The sequence below is a fragment of the Sardina pilchardus genome, chromosome 5 (assembly GCF_963854185.1).
Source record: "Sardina pilchardus chromosome 5, fSarPil1.1, whole genome shotgun sequence".
NCBI lineage: Eukaryota > Metazoa > Chordata > Actinopteri > Clupeiformes > Clupeidae > Sardina > Sardina pilchardus.
Genome location: NC_084998.1, coordinates 20,907,938 through 20,924,645, shown reverse-complemented (window position 1 = coordinate 20,924,645; position 16,708 = coordinate 20,907,938). Strand labels below are relative to the sequence as shown.

The 16,708-nt window shown below is 44.5% G+C and overlaps 1 protein-coding gene across 1 annotated transcript; it reads right to left on the bottom strand.

Annotated features, from left to right (window-relative positions):
• Nucleotides 1-2,480: 2,480 nt before the first annotated feature.
• Nucleotides 2,481-6,455, bottom strand: LOC134080800 (protocadherin-10). Its single transcript, XM_062537411.1, has 4 exons — nt 3,930-6,455; nt 3,339-3,409; nt 2,938-3,053; nt 2,481-2,764 (listed from the first exon to the last, which is right to left on the bottom strand). Exons 1-4 carry the CDS (start codon nt 6,453-6,455, stop codon nt 2,481-2,483), a joined length of 2,997 nt encoding a protein of 998 aa, XP_062393395.1.
• Nucleotides 6,456-16,708: the final 10,253 nt, after the last annotated feature.

Genomic DNA, 16,708 nt, shown 5'->3' with positions numbered 1-16,708 from the left:
GAACTAATGAGGACGCCACCAACAGGCAAGGAGTGTTTATTACAACTAACTACAATTTAGGCCCACATCTCTTCTTACAGTAAGATAGAGTTCTATCCTATCACTTAGGTTAGGTCCTATGTTCACTGACTTTGCAAAACGTATAATTTCTTGTAGCCTACTAAATAAAACATTCTTACTTCCTTGTTTTAACCTTACAAATACATGTGACTTTGCAATATTTCTTTTTTTTCTATCACCTCAAATTCACAACTTAAACAATGCTTTACTGTCACAGAAGTTGCAACGTTTTTTTTCCACAATAAACTCAAGTTCATAACGTGCACTTACAGCAGAATCAGCACAAATTGGGACGTATAACATTTGTGGTGTACAGAAAGATAGCATAGAAAGACACCGTAGACTGCAGCAAAGAGTCGACAAACGGGTCAGCAGTGAAAGTGCTTTGCTATTGGAGATGCACACTCGTGTGAATGTCTGTACGGGAGATGTTGCTGTTACAGGGGTTTCTTGTCAGACTGAAATGACAATGAAACATTGTGAACAGATACAAAACGAAGTGAATGGGTTGCATGAGGAACTGAGTAAAAACTGAACATAGCTGGATTTATTGGAAATTATGAGAAAACTCTTCACTTCACTGGCCTTCCCAACTGGCAGTTACCGTTTTCCCTGTATGAATACCTCAAAGGGCACCTTGAAACAAGAGTTCCGTCTTCATCAGCTTTGCATGCATTCCAAAAACGTATTCTCACTATCATGCAAATTAAACTTCATCTTTATGGAAAAGACTATAGATTTGAGAGGGATCAGTAAAGCAACTGTATCAAGAACTTTTAATCATGTTTTACATGTCATGTGCTTGCCTCAAACCCTTGATCATGTGGGCAGAGAGAGATGATTTCATGAAAACAATGCCAATGGACTTTCGAAAACACTCTCCAAACTGTGTGGTGTGATCATTGACTGCTTTAAAATTTTCTTGGAACGAGCCACACATCCACTAGCCAGGGCCCAAACTCATCATACAAACATCAATCAGGTGCCCTTTGAGGTATTCAAATGTTATACGTCCCAATTTGTGCTGATTCTGCTGTAAGTGCACGTTATGAACTTGAGTTTATTGTGGAAAAAAAAAAAGTTTATGTAACTTCTGTGACTGTAAAGCATTGTTCAAGTTGAGAATTTGAGGTGATAGAAAAAAAAGAAATATTGCAAAGTCACATGTACTGTATCTGTAAGGTTAAAACAAGGAAGTAAGAATGTTTTATTTAGTAGGCTACAAGAAATTATACGTTTTGCAAAGTCAGTGAACATAGGACCTAACTTAAGTGATAGGATAGAACTCTATCTTACTGTAAGAAGAGATGTGGGCCTAAATTGTAGTTAGTTGTAATAAACACTCCTTGCCTGTTGGTGGCGTCCTCATTAGTTCGGACCTGAGTCTTGTATATTAGAGTGTAAACATGAGTTCGTGATGACATCTAGAAAAGTGTTGGTCATGAGAAATTGGCCTCAGTGGTCTATTAATGAATCCTCATCAAATAATACAATACCAAATACAAATCTGGTGGCCACACACAAACAAAGAACACAAACGAAACGTAAGGTAGATAATACAAAAAATCGCAAATAAGCCTACGATTTCTGGATTAATGTTCGGGCAGATACTGAGGCTGATAGCAATTATGCTAGCGCATCCACCACAAGTGCTAACACAGACGCTTCAGGTTTAAGGTAAGATAAGGAGGACTTTACAATAGCCCGCTGTGGCATGATTGCTTGTTTATGTCGTGTCACATTATTTTGAATTAGTCGTGTCTGCTGGCCTACACACTCAGCTGTTTGGTTGACCGCTTTATGAGTGTGGGTGCTATGATGGTCGTGCATGCAAGTCTGTTTTTTGAAAAAAAAAAAAAAAATAGAAGGGGGGTGGGGTCCGGTGTGCACAGTGCTCCCCGTCCCAGTAGAGCATATCGGATTGGTTTAGATTAAAATGAGAACACTATTAGCCATTAGTTATAGCCTAGAATAGTGTTTACTTTAGCCTACCTGATAAAAAGTGGTCACTAGACCCGTATGATCGGTCGATGATAAGTTTCATCAACTAAGTTCAGCACGCTTGCTTTGTGCTGTCCGTGCGTGTCCGTGCGGCTCTGAGTTCGCTTGTCCTCTGAGTTCGTTCTTGACGACGGTTGTTAGGGGGCTGAAACCGGTCTATTGCCCTTTAAACAATATCATCAATGTATGATCACAGATTCACTTTGGTCACCATAGCACTGAGAATAATGAATTACAATATCGAAAAATATATACAAAGTTCAGAACACTGTTACTTTTGCAAAAGTGAAAAACGTAAGTAGCTTATATTATTTGCATTTATAACATACTACCTTATAAGACAGATGAGTTTGCAGGAATAAGTTCAGTGTTAAATAAATAGTTGTTTTTTTCCCAAGTTGCTGTCCAGTAGCTGGGGTTCATGTGAACAGGTCGTTTGTTATTACAGGATCCTCTTGCTGCTCATAATTAGAAATGAGCTTCTTCTTCTTCCCAAAGGTAGAGAAAGAGTTGTACACATCTAGGGTGTCACAGTTGGCCAGCTTGATGGTGCACTGCATGGATGCGGTGCCCGGGATGTAGACGTTGTGCTGGTAGTCTGGCGATGGCTGGGCTGCTGCTGCTGCACTGTGCTGGGGGTACCTGGGCGTCCAGCATCGGTTGGGTATCCCCCCCACTTGTGAGGACATGGTCATCTTGTAGTCTATGGAGAGAGAACATGGACAATACATATTAAGTAATTCTTATCAGTATCTATCACAAATCAATCAAACAGCATGCATTGGCATACGCTGGCGTTGAATGTGAAAGAATGTGGCTCATTTGTAAACATAGCCTGGTGTGTCAGAGAGAGAGTGAGTGGAGAGAGGGGCATACCTCGCATGTGACTCCCCCATGTCCAGTACTGTGGCCCCATAGAGTTGGTGAAACTGTCTGGGTCCTGCGTAGGCCTGCGCTGTAGGGTCTTGCCCATATGAGCCAAGCCCGTAGTGCTGAAAATCGACAGGGATTTGAAAGAAATTGAATTAAACTTGAATTAAATGTGTTATAACTTTACAGCCAGTCAGTATGAGTCAATATTGTGTGTGTGTGCGTGCGTGCGTGCGTGCGTGCGAGAGTGAGTGAGAGAGAAAGAGAAAGAGAAAGGGGGAGGCGTGTGTAAGTGTGTGTGTGTGTGTGTGTGTGTGTGTGTGTGTGTGTGTGTGTGTGTGTGTATGTGTGTGTGCGCCCCTGGAAGGTGAGAAGTTTTATATCCTGATGTTAGCATTCTCTCTTACCTCTTGTGTGCATAATTATACTGGTTCTTCGTCAAGGTCCAGTCCTTGTCTACTGCCGCTGCTGCCACAAACTGCATATTTGGAGACAGAAAACAAAAGGCATCAAAGCATTTTTACTACTGGTCTAGACTTTCAGTCTGTTATTTATTCATTCACTTATTACCCATTGCATATGTGCTAATGCATCAGAGAGGCTGAGTATTTATCTGTTTACTTATTCATGCTACTGTGGAAAAAGCTCTGGTTTAGGGATTTCACAGTCTAGTTCACCTGAGTACTTGTCAACTCAGATTGTTTATGAAAAGTAGAAAATCAGAAATGCCTGAAGAAATAATTATACCTGTGTGCAGTGTGCTACAGTAGCAATGCACATGCCGTTTTATGCCAGTTAACTATTTGGCTGTCTGGTTTCTCAGTCAAAATATGTGCGCATGTGGAGTGCCCATGTCCCTGCCTTTTGCGCTCCACTCTGCGCTCTGACAAAGCTCATAAGCTCTTTAAATGTATTAAATAATGCAACAACAATTCAGTTCTGATATATCCCAAATTTGATCGTGTTGATTTTATATTTTTAACAACGTTGTCATTTACCTCATTTGGAGAGGTGCTTCCATTGTTCGCCAGACGGTGTTGTGGACTCCAGGTAGATGTTGCCCGGTCGACCCCCTTCGTGTTATTTCGGAGAGTTGAGACTGTTGGGCTGCATGGGCTGCATGGCTTTAGGAAGGTAAAGTCACTCTTAGATGATTCCGGCGTCAAGCACATTTTGTAGCAGTAGTTCTGGTCGAGTGCACTGGTACCATTTACCTCTACGCGGTTCGTGGGTCCTTTGGTTCCCGAGGATATCTGCACGTTCAAGTTGGACTTTTTAATGACTTCTGTGGAGGAGGCCTCCGAGCGGTAGCCGCAGCACGAGCTGATGGATAGGGTGCATCCCCGGATGGCATGTTTGTCCCTGTATGCCTTAATTGCAGTTAGGACAATAATAGCCACCAGAAATGTGAATGAAATTGCGCCCAGGGATACTATTAAGTACAACGTTAGATTCGGGTCGAACTGGGGGCCAAGCGCAAGGTCGCCGAAATCTGGCAAGGTTTCTGGCACGCTGTCAACAACTGACAATATGATGGAGGCCGTGGCCGACAGGGGTGGCTGACCGTTGTCCTTCACCAGAACGACAAGTTTTTGCCTCGCGGGGTCCTTTTCTACCAGTCGGCGAATTGTTCTGATCTCCCCTGTATACAAGGCCACGGTGAACAGGGTCGGGTCCGACGCCTGGAGGATCTGATAAAACAGACGCGAGTTTTGCCCCGAGTCTGCGTCCAACGCTTCGACTCTAGTCACTAAATAACCGGAATCGGCTGTCCGCGGAACAATCTCAGTCGCCGCTGTTCCATTTTTGGGAACAGGAGCGACAATTATTGGGACGTTGTCATTTTGATCCAAAATAAAAACATTTACTGTAACATTTGCGCGTAACGGTGGAAAGCCAGCATCCTGCGCTTGTACAGTTATTTGGAAGTTTCTAAGATGCTCGTGATCAAATGAGCGCAGCGCATATAAATTTCCGTTATCAGAGTTAACGGAAACATAGGTGGATACAGGCATTCCTTGAATATCACCCTCTAAAATAGTATAGGATATATATGAATTTTGATCTGAGTCTGGATCCGTAGCTGATACCGAGCATATGGATGCACCCGGGGCATTATTCTCGGTTAAATAAACTGTGTAAGAAGGTTGCTTGAATCGGGGAGCATTGTCATTCATGTCAGACACCTGAACCACAATAGTTTTACGGGTGTACAGGGGTGGAGTGCCCATGTCTCTTGCAGTTAAAGTTATATTGTATTCGGGTGTGGTTTCCCTGTCAAGAAAATCGCATGTCACTAAGGTGTAATAATTTCGGAAAGATGAGTGGAGTTGAAAAGGGACGTGGTGGGGAATCTCACAATCCACATTTCCGTTTTCCCCGGAATCCTTATCCATTACGCTTATGACCGCTATCACTGTGCCGGGTTGCGCGTCCTCTTGAACGGGAGTGGATACAGAGGTGAGGATAACTTCAGGAAGGTTGTCATTCACGTCTAAAACATTTACCATGACTTTACAGTGCACGGCCACCGCGGATGGACCCTTGTCTTTTGCCTGGACATATATCTCGTACATCTTTGCCTTCTCATAATCCACCACTCCTTTGACTTTAATTTCACCGGTGCGTGCGTCTACGGTGAACAGTTCTCGTACTCTCATCGGCGCGTGCCCGCTGAATGAGTATGTGATGTCCCCATTTGGACCTTCATCTAGGTCTGTTGCGTTGAGTTTAATTACTACAGTGCCTTTTGGGGCGTTTTCAGCCAGTCTAACCCTGTAGAAAGACTGGTCAAACACAGGTGCGTTATCATTTGCGTCGAGAACTGTTATATTTATTACTGTGGTACCAGACCGCTCTGGAGAACCCCCGTCCACCGCGGTCAGAACCATCTGATGTAGTTGCTGGTGCTCCCTGTCTAGTGGGTTCTCCAGAATAAGCTCTGCAAACTTACTGCCGTCGCTGCGCGTCTGGACGTCTATGGAAAAGTATTCATTTACGCTCAAAAGGTAGGATTCCAGCGAGTTAGTACCGACATCTAAATCCTGTGCGCTCTCAAGCGGGAATCGAGATCCCGGGACGGCCGACTCGGATATATCCAAGTTGAATTCGCTCCAAGGAAAACTTGGCGCATTATCGTTCACGTCAAGAATTTCGACTTCCACTCTGTACAACTCTAAAGGATTCTCAATAACGACTTGCAAGTGAAAAGAACAAGATGGGTTTTGTTCGCACAGCTCCTCCCGATCAATGCGCTCATTAACAAACAAAACACCGTTCTCCAAGTTCACCTCCAAATATTGCTTCTTTGAGCCTGAAACAATTCGGAACCTTCGTGCAGACAGTTTGTTGACGTCCAAGCCTAAGTCCTCCGCTATGTTTCCGACAAAAGCCCCATGTTCCAATTCCTCGGGAATGCTATATCGGATCTGTGCCAGAACCAGATCCAAGACACTGGCAACCAGCGCCAAGCAGGTCAGGTGTCCTGTCCAGACGCAAAATCGTCCGGCGCGCCGCAGTCCCATCACAGCTTCCACTGCGCTACTGGAGAAAAAGGCAAAGTGCGCTTCATGCACTCCAGACGTATTCAGACACAATGCAAGCACGCCAAGTTCCACATTATCAGTTTTTTCCAAACTCCTGCATTTCCAAACCTTTTTTTTTGTCTCGTGAAATAGCCGACAAGAGCTGTAAATGTTCATAGACCAGCTGGAGAGAGTGCGTGCTGTCCGGATGAGAGTGAGTGTGGATGGATATGCGAGTGAGACAGGATTGGAGGGCAGGAGTGAGAGGGGTGGTTTAATGCAGGTCGCAAGTCATATCCATGCCTCTCCTCGGATAAAGTAGGCTATTCGAAGTGTCTAATCGCGATAATCTCTCTCTCTCTCTCTCTCTCTCTCTCTCTCCCTCTGTCTGTCTGTCTGTCTCTCACTCTCTCTCTCTTTGTCTCTCTCTGGCTCGCTTTCTGCATGTGTGTGTATGTGCAAGAGATTTTGTCCCCCCTCCTGAGATGAGCTACACCGTGAGAAATAAGACTTTGGAGGCTGCTCTCTCAGAACTGTGTCAGGGTAGTATCAGTTTCTCCTCCAGCGTATCATTGCTTCAGTCCGGAGATAACCCCCGCATCCCCTCCTCTTAACCCTCATCCCGTCTGCTCCAAAAAGAGTAAAAATCCCCTTGTTTTAAATAAGCACAAAACACAATCTGTCCACCGAATGAAACCACAGCAGATGGCCGGTTCTCAGAGAGCCCGTGCGCTTTTAATTAATGTAGTGGAGATTAGAGAGCAGTATCCCGGATCATTAGCGAACAGAGGAATTAAAATGTTTTGTGAAAAAATAATCCCAGTGCTCTCGGCGGGATGAACAGCACTATCTGTGCGCTTCTATTACATTTGCCCACATTCCATTACTTTAAGTGCATTCTCAGTCACATACCCAAATCGGAAACAACCCAACTTTAAATCCGGCACAAAGACAAACGCGTTAATGCATGAGACAAAAAAAAAAGTGGTATGCGCTCTTCCAGATATGCACGTGCCAGCACGAATAGTTCAACATCACGAATTCACACGGAGAGACAGACAGCTGTAACCTACACTAGGAGAGAGATAGAGAGAACTGAATTATGGATTTCCTTCGTTTATTGACTAAATTCTAGCAGGAAAAAAATTGCAAGAATATGTAACCAGTTTGTTCCTTTCATATAATCACTTGAATTCACCACAGGGTGCTGTCTGAGTAAACTTAGATAGGCCTACTGTTAATGCCACCAAATCAAATACGCATAGTAGAGTAGATTATGCTTAAATTAAAAGAATGGTGAAATACAACAACAACATAGACCTACAGTTAAATAAGCATACGAACATAGTATACGTACTGTATATTAAATAAGTTATTCAGTCTAATAACTTCATGACCTCTATAATAGTCTAACTTGCAATTGCAGATAATGAATCTGAGAAGCCTTTGGAACAAATGCTTTCGCATGACAGCCTTTGGGTTTCGGGGACACCCCGGGCACTGGTGGCACACCATACGCGAGACAGATGTGCGCGCTAATTGCTGGGTCTTGTAACCTACTTTGGAAACGAACGTCTTAAGATGTTTCCGAAAAAAAGAAAGCAGTATCTGTCACAAGGATTTTCTTATTCAATAGATTGTATATCTGTCTGAATTGTGCAACGCGTTTAGCCTATACTGGGCGACTGTATAAAACCATCACGCCACCCTGCGGACTGCATGTGGGAATTGTCTTAATTTTAAAGCATACGCATGGACGACCTGTGCATCTGAGCAACTAATGGGATTTTAAACCACATTTCACCTTTCCACAATCAAGGGGTTGAGGAGCCCATTTGACCTTGGTATGGCTTAAGCCTTACTGATGCTCACTGATGCCAACGTCACGATAATAAAAAGTCTCTTGGACATATTAGACGCTTAATATTGGCTCTTCACAGTGGTGTGCTTTCAGGAGCATTCTTGTGTTGATGAACAGCACTGAACATTTGCCTCTCATCCAATCACTCCATCAATCTCTCATTATCCAGAAAGTAGACAGACTATACGCGGTTAATGATGATTCTCTCTCTCTCGTTCTCTCTATTTTACACGCGCGCACACACACATACACACACACACACACACACACACACACACACACACACACACACACACACACACACACACACTAGTAATTGCACTATTTTATTAGAAATATAGAATTGCTAATAAACAGTATATTTCACATATATATATCTCACGTAAGCACTCCACTATTTCTAATAAAATAGTGCAATTATGAAATCGGGATTAGGCTACATTAATAAACAAGACAATACTCAAACCTCTAAAGAACGAGACTATTTGATGTGCCGCTACCAGTGCATGTCTCCGGGGGGTCGGAAGTATTTGTCTGCTATGGGGGAGGGGAGTTGGGGCAATGTTGTGACAGAATGTGATTGAATGAGGGGAAATACTTTTGGACAACTGGCGTTGTCTTGTAGTAACCACTAGGTGGAAGCAGAGACCACTAGTTAGAATCCTTTAGTTCCATCTTGTGGCCAGTCAATTTATTGCATTATTTTCACCCCTATTGAGGAAGCATTTGAAGAATGAAGTCAGTCATTTTGAGCTCATGCATATAGTTGTCTCTATAGAGTCTGCAGTCTATTTACATCCCACAAGCTCACGTTAGACACTATATTAGGCCTATTCTCTGTGGGGGTAGACTTTGCTGGTGTGTGTAGGAGAGCTTCAACAACATTTAAAGATTGTATTGTGCGAGTATGGTAGCAGGTTGTGTGAGTCATTGGCATTTGAGATTTGCATAAAGATAAGCATTTGAGTGATAATAAGCATTTGAGATACTCTGGCAAATCCATAGGTATGGGGTCCTTGAATAAGTGTTTATATACTTCTTTGAGATGCTTTGACAGATCCATATGCATGGGGTCCTTCAAGGACCGTCCTTGTATAAGTGTTTATATATACCTCTACTTATTCATCTGGCTGAGGCTTTCATCCATTAGTGACTTTTATTACAGGGGCTATGCTAAACAGAGCAACCTGGGATACAGTATGTTGCTTAAGGGCACAATGGTGGCAGCCAGGAATTGAACCCACATATGTTCTGGCTACAGCACGTTAGCCCAGCTCCTTAGCCGCTATGCTACCACCGCCCCCCAAGTGTTTATGAGAAGTCTGTGATTGTGCTTCACATTAACAAGGGAGAGGGAAAGGGAAAGCAGAATCAGATGTGATGAGAGTACTGGCTTGCATTAGTAGTGATCTACATCTGCCATTTGATAGGATAGTACCAGGGTTGTTCTCTGACTCCGCCTGATACATAGACCTCCACCAGAAAGAGTTCAATAGCAATGTGCCATCCTGCGACATTTTGTAACATTTTTGTTTACGGTTTAGAGAAGAATACAAAGTTAGTAGTAATACTTTGGAGTGCTTTTCCCAAATTCCACTCAACCAAATGGAATGTATTGACCAAACCTCTCTCTCTGTCTCTCTCTCTGTTTCTTGCTTTCGCTCTCTTTCTCTCACTTTCTTTCTCTCTCTCTCTCTCAGCCACGGACATCCCTCTTCTGGTCAGTCCAACATCTAATCAGGGCCAATGAAAGAGTTCTCCTCAACGTCTGTACAGCTGACTGACACATCTGGAACCCGGCGCCTCTTGCGCAGCGGCGTATTCTTTAAATCTGTCATTCTGTAAGCGGCCTTATGAGTGAAGCTTACGAATGAACCCAACGACCGTTTCATTGCTACGGCCAAGATGGTATGTAGGCCCCGCGCACTGCCTTCTCTACGCTTTGCCTTTTTGACATGAAAGTAAATTCACAAATTACATTCTGAACACACATTGGATTACACAATCAAATATATTGATGCCAGCAGTTAGATGCACACAGTGACCTCACACACACACTCGTGCGCACACACACGCGCATGCACGCAGATGGACGCGCACACATGAATGCACACACACACACAAACACACACGCACACACACACGCACACACACACGCGCACACACACACACACACACACACACACACACACACACACACACACTAATACATTGTTCTTTTTCCTTTCTTTTTTAATCTTTCATCTGCTGAATGTTACGCTTGAATGGTGCTGCAGTGGAAAAATGGGCCGATGCCCAGTAACTCAGCAGAGCACGTGTGTGTGCGTGCGTGCGTGCGTGCGTGCGTGCCTGCGTGCGTGCGTGCGCGGCTGTGTATATATACGTAAGCCCTACACATCTGTGTGTTTTTTGTCAGCCTTGTTCTCCTCCTACATCTTCTACTTGGTCTCATAGCTGTTGCATTTGCGTGTAATCACTCCAAAGGCATTTCAGATGGCCTGACGCTAAGTAGCCCTGATACCTGTTTACAGTAATTCCATTGCAACCGCTGAGCATTCTGTTCGATCTCTGTTGTTCAGAGCACAGAAAACTCCAAACAGCTGGAGACTGGACTGAATTAGGTGGCACCCTCACAGATCCCGTTATGGGCCCAGCGAGGCTTGTCAAACATTGTTCCACACACACTCCGGCTCGAACGAGTCTGCTTAGGTTTTCAAACCGTGCTCAGTCAAAATCTTTGACCACCGTGGTGTAGTTATGTCGTGCTACCATTAGCCATTGCTCACTCAGAGTTTTTTTTGTTCACCCCACTTCTTTTTCCCTCTCACTGTAAATTGCTTTGTCCTGTTTTTGCTCTAATTGCAGAAAAGCCTCCCCGTGTGTTTTCTTCCCGGTCACCTGAGAGACGGCATCTCTCCCCTCGGGTGTGTCCTCGTCCGCCGTCCACCTCTCCTGCTCCCCCCGCACCCTGGTGCCTCTCTCTCCTGTCGGCTCCCTGCACAGGAACACACACACACACACACACACACACACACACATATGAGGTGTAGGTGGGGCAGAATGGAGTAGGAAACTAGGTATGACCTTGATGAGGTTCACTGAACGATTGAGAGTGGTTGTGTGTGTGTGTGCGCGCATGTGAGAGAGGGAGAGTTTGTAAACCACCTAGGTCAATTGAAGGTTATTCTTGATTACTGGAGTTCAACACAAGACGAATACATTAAGAACACATTAAGAATTTAAGAAATGGGAATTTCATTCCAATAACCATGCACATATATTCACTTTTTCGTTTAATTCAAGTGTGCAAGGTGACCACTGTAAAAACATACAGACCAAACAACACACACACACACACACACACACACACACACACACACACACACACACACACACACACACACACATACACACACACGCACACACACACACAGTGACCCTGTTTTTGTACCCCAGGTGGCTATGTTGTACTGCCATATTTCATAATGACTGCCTGCCAACAGGCATCAGCACATGCAGTGTTTGATTATTTTAATAGACCATACCATGTGTGTAAGAAGTGTGTGGGGTTGTTTCTGTCCGTCGCCATGTTACACTGTTGTTTTCCCCATAATACGTGCCTGTCCAGATGTGAATTAAGCAAAAGACATTAAATAAATAGACTGGATTTCTTTTCTCTTTTCTTTGCCTCTCTGGACTCAAAGGGGCTCAACAGTGCATGTTACTTTCGCAGAGTTGATGGCTCATTTTCTCTCTCCAGTATAATTCTGTCTCCAAACACACACACACACACACACATAGACACACACACACACACACACACACACACACACACTGTCTCTCTCTCTCTCTCTCTCTCTCTCTCTCTCTCTCTCTCTCACACACACACACACACACACACACACACACACACACACACACACACACACACACACACACACACACACAATGGACCTCATTTTCCAGAGCAAACCCCTCCCACAGCTGTTGAATTTTGAATGAAAATGTGTTGTGGCGTGAACATAAAAGCCTAGCTCTAAAATATCTCAAGAGCAAACAACACACTATTGAAATTCTGTCACGTGTCACAAAAGAGGTGTGTGTGTGTGTGTGTGTGTGTGTGTGTGTGTGTGTGTGTGTGTGTGTGTGTGTGTGTGTGTGTGTGAATGTGTGTGTGTGTGTGTGTGCCCATGCTTATGTGTGTACGTCAGCACTCAGCTGGCTGTTATATAGAGGCAATTAACGAGTGGGTGACAGCAGGCCTTGCACACCCTATGGAGTAAAAGTAAAGGAATCCATCTTACATACACACATATGGGCCTTGAGGTCACACACACACACACACACACACACACACACACACACACACACACACACATATATATCAGTATGTATATACTTTTACGTGTAATTTATTTATTATTTACTAAATATTTATTATTTATGTATAATGTACTTATTTATTTATGTATCATATTAGTTAAGTATTAACTTATTCATATGTCTTTGATTATTCGTCTGTCTATTTATTATTTATTTATCTACTTACTTACTTTCTAACATATTAAATGTATGTTCTAATCTATACAAATTATTCCAAAACAATGACTTCTAAGACTGGTCATCCCTGAACAGCTGGGTAAGTGATGCTCTCGTGATGACTATTTCCTCTCTTTGTGCGCAAATTGCCATGATTCACCAAACACTCTCTGTTCCTCAAACGATTAGAAGTTCCCCTTGAATATAAAACCCTGACCGAATAACTACCAGCCCGCCTCGGTTTCACCACTTCATATTTCATAACACATTTCAGCAATGGCGTTGAGAAAACGTCAATGCACAACTACCAAGGGTCATGGGGCCACTGTTGTTGAGAGGAGATTTTTATGGGCAGAAGTCCTTGGAGTGTTCTGGATTCTACTGGCAAACTGTTCCAATATGCCTGTGACTGTAATCCTCTGGGCTCGCTCAGCTATACTGAGGGGAGTCATGGCATGGTCATTGACACAGATGTTGTAAAAACACCAAGACACACAAGAATCTGCAAGCTTAAAATTCAAAACAGCTCTCAATGACACATGAGAGAGAATATTTCCACACACTTATTTTGCCAGATTTGAAGGGGGTGGGGTGGGGGTAGAGAGAGGAGTGGGGGGGGGGGGGTGGATTTTGGAAGTCACATGCAAGACAGGCACACTCAGATCCGCAGGATGTACAAGCAGAAATAAAGTGTCGCTTCAGCAAGATGAAAGGTGAAAGTCAGGTAGGGTGACTCATGTTTTCCGTGGCCTTTCCGGCTCAGGCCACTACGCTGCATGGCAGCCTCTTGCACACTTACTGTACACACGCCAGTGAGAGTGCTTTCCTTAAATAAGGTCATCCCTCCACAGTGCAGAAGTATGTCCACTCTGTGTGTGTGTTTATATGCACACACATGTGCAGTGACTTTATTTCGAAGTTAAATAAACACCGAATTTGTACGTGATCAGCACGTCCACCGATGCAGAAAAATGTCTATTTACATAGTTTGAACTCGGTGCCTATAGTAAGCAGCTGCTGTCAAAGGAGAATGGAGAGATATGGGGTTTTAATCCGAGACTGTGGAAGTGAGAGGTGGTGAGAGACAGAGAGAAAGAAAGATAGAGAGATGGATAGAGAGAGGGAATAAAAGAGAGATAAAGAGAGAGCGAGGCCAACAAAGTAGTCATGGTGATGACAGGTTCTGATGTTGCAGATTTCACAAAACCCAAGGTTATGTTTGAGGAAAAGTTTGGTCAAGAACACAATATACCTACGGTTGAATGACACAGAGCTATGTAAAGAATGGATTCAGAGGACACAAGGCCATGTACAATATGACCACAGAGCAAGCCTTCATTTAGTTTACAATGGCTCCAGCTATTATCTATAAGTCCTACCACCTAAAAGGACCTCCTAACGGCACTTGCGTTTGTCTTTGCTGGTTTTCGTAGCTCCATCACCCAGACCCTGTCACCCCTTCCTCTCCTCTCAGTGGTGACTCACTCAGCTCTTTTCTCCATCACTCATCTCCACTTCCTCCCATCAGCTAGTGAGGCTTTCATCTGCTTGCGTTCTGTTTGAAATGTTTCTCTGCTCTCCCTTCTCTCTCTCTCTCTCTCTCTCTCTCTCACACACACACACTCACTCTTGCATACTCTCCCTCTCTCTCATACACTCTCTCTCTCTCTTCCCCTTCTCTTGTCTTCTCTCTCGCTACCAGTGCAGCACACTGCCCTCAACCACCTCCCCCCCCTTCTCCTCCACCCCCCACCCCCTTCTAATCTATTCCAGAAGACCGGCTACCATGGAAAACGCATAACAAGTGCACATACTTCTCTCTGGGCCAAGAGCGAAATAACACAGAAAGGGGAAAATGGGAGTGGAGGAGGGGTGAGGTGTGGTGGTGTGGGGCGGTGGGGTGGTGGTGTAGGCAGTGGGGGGAGACAGACAGGGGGAAAAAGGAGAGAAAGTGTTTATTCAAACTCAAAGCTGACTCTTTTGTTGTGGCAGAGACCTGTCTTATATTAGAAGTTTGAGCTGCCTTCAAAGTCTGGAAAGACGGAGGGACGAGCCAAGAGGAAGAGATGCAAGGAGACAGAGAGAGACAAATCGAAGCAGAGGCGAGACAGAGTGTGTTTAATTTAGCTCAAAATGAAACTATGACCAGTGGTGAAAAATTAATATGAAAAAGTAGACTTGAGAATAATGTGTCGGCTCTTTGAACAGAGGAGCCAAAATGTTCCTCTGCTGCCGCTTGGTATGAATTCCTGAACTGAGCTGTTGGCCATATAAATACATGGACACTTAACCTGCCCCCCTTTTTTTAGAAAACATGGAAATCTCTGATTCTGACTGATGTTAACGAGGTGGAGAGTGTCGATGTCCACCAGACTCGATCCTGTAGAGCTCCACGTTACGAGACAGCGAGCGTGTTTTACAGCCATGGCAGCAGAAACGCAGGCTGACCAGACAGCGAAGCCGCTCCAAGGTACAAAAACGCCCTTTAAATAGGCCGTTCTTCATATTCATTCTCTCTCTCTCTCTCTTCCTTTCTCTCAAGTGTTTTTCTTCAATTTCTTAAAGTTTAGCATGCCCTCTCAAAAACAACACTGTCTCTATCCGGGTCAGGCTTCGAGCGCAGACAGTGTCGCAGAGGGGAGTCCAGGACTAGCCAAGCTAACGGGCCGGCCGGCCGGCATGCTCAACTGGGCCAAAAGGTTATCCAATCATGGCGCAGGTGTCAGGTACTGGGTGTGGGCAGTGGGAACGAGACAGGGCCGAGAAGCCAGACTGGAGGTGCCAGCGCTCGCTGCTGTGAAGCACGCCGTCCCAGCCAGACCCAACATGGCTCATATGGAACCTGTTAATGTCGCCCCAGTCTCTCTCTCTCTCTTTCTGTCTCTCTCCCTCTTTCTCTCTCTCTCTATGTCTCTCTCTGTCTTTCTCTGCCTGTCTCTCTCTCTCTCTCTCTCTCTCTCTTTCTGTCTCTCTCCCTATTTCTCTCTCTCTCTCTCTGTCTCTCTGTCTTTCTCTGTCTGTCTCTCTCTCTCTCTTTCTCTCTCTCTTTCTGTCTCTCTGTCTCTCTCCCTCTTTCTTTCTCTCTCTCTGTGTCTCTCTCTGTGTCTCTCTCTCTCTCACACACACACACACACACACACACAGAGAAGCCAAGATTTTGGGCCGCTTAATTTGGTCCAGTATCAAGGCAGAGAGACAGAGACAGAGACAGAGAGCGAGAAGATGGATGAAAGGGCTTTGCACTGATGATGGGAGTGGTGGTGGTGGTGATGGTGGTGGTGGTGGTGGGATTGGGTTGAAGGGACGGGGCTGTCATCTTCACAGCAGGCCTATCCATAATCTTCCTCATCTATCTCCACACAAAAACTATGACTAATAGCTGAAAATCGTGTTTTTTTTCCTCTTCAGAAGCAGAGGCAGGAAACATCCAAAACAACAATCCACCCCATGAATGAGGACAACTCATGCAACACTGTGTGGATGACAGACAAACCTCTCACATGACACTCCACAATCTCCAGTTCAGTCAAACCTTCCTCACAGTGAGTTACCCCGATAAGGCTCATGCACAATTATGCACTCCCAATTAAATCATGCGCTGCCAAAATAAACGGCATCATGACTGTTTGCTGACAGCACTCTCAGGAGGACCCGAGTTTGGCACGGCTCAAAATTTGACTTGGCCTTTCGCTGGGTTATTTTAGAGAGTTTGCATCTTCAGGGGGAAACATGTGCCAACAAGTAAAGCCTTTTGCTTGTTACACTCAAATTTAGGCAATATTTGGCTCAGAGGAAAACATATTTTCAAAAAGAACTGAAAGGAACTGTTGCCGAGGTCAATTTGTGAGGAATG

Excerpts from the sequence above, each read along its gene's own strand:
- LOC134080800 (XM_062537411.1), bottom strand. The coding sequence starts at position 6,455 with ATGGGACTGCGGCGCGCCGGACGATTTTGCGTCTGGACAGGACACCTG. Across the intron at positions 3,410-3,929 it reads GAAGCACCTCTCCAAATGAG|TTTGTGGCAGCAGCGGCAGT; the intron begins GTAAATGACAAC and ends CCAAATATGCAG. Across the intron at positions 2,765-2,937 it reads ATGGGGGAGTCACATGCGAG|ACTACAAGATGACCATGTCC; the intron begins GTATGCCCCTCT and ends CTCTCTCCATAG.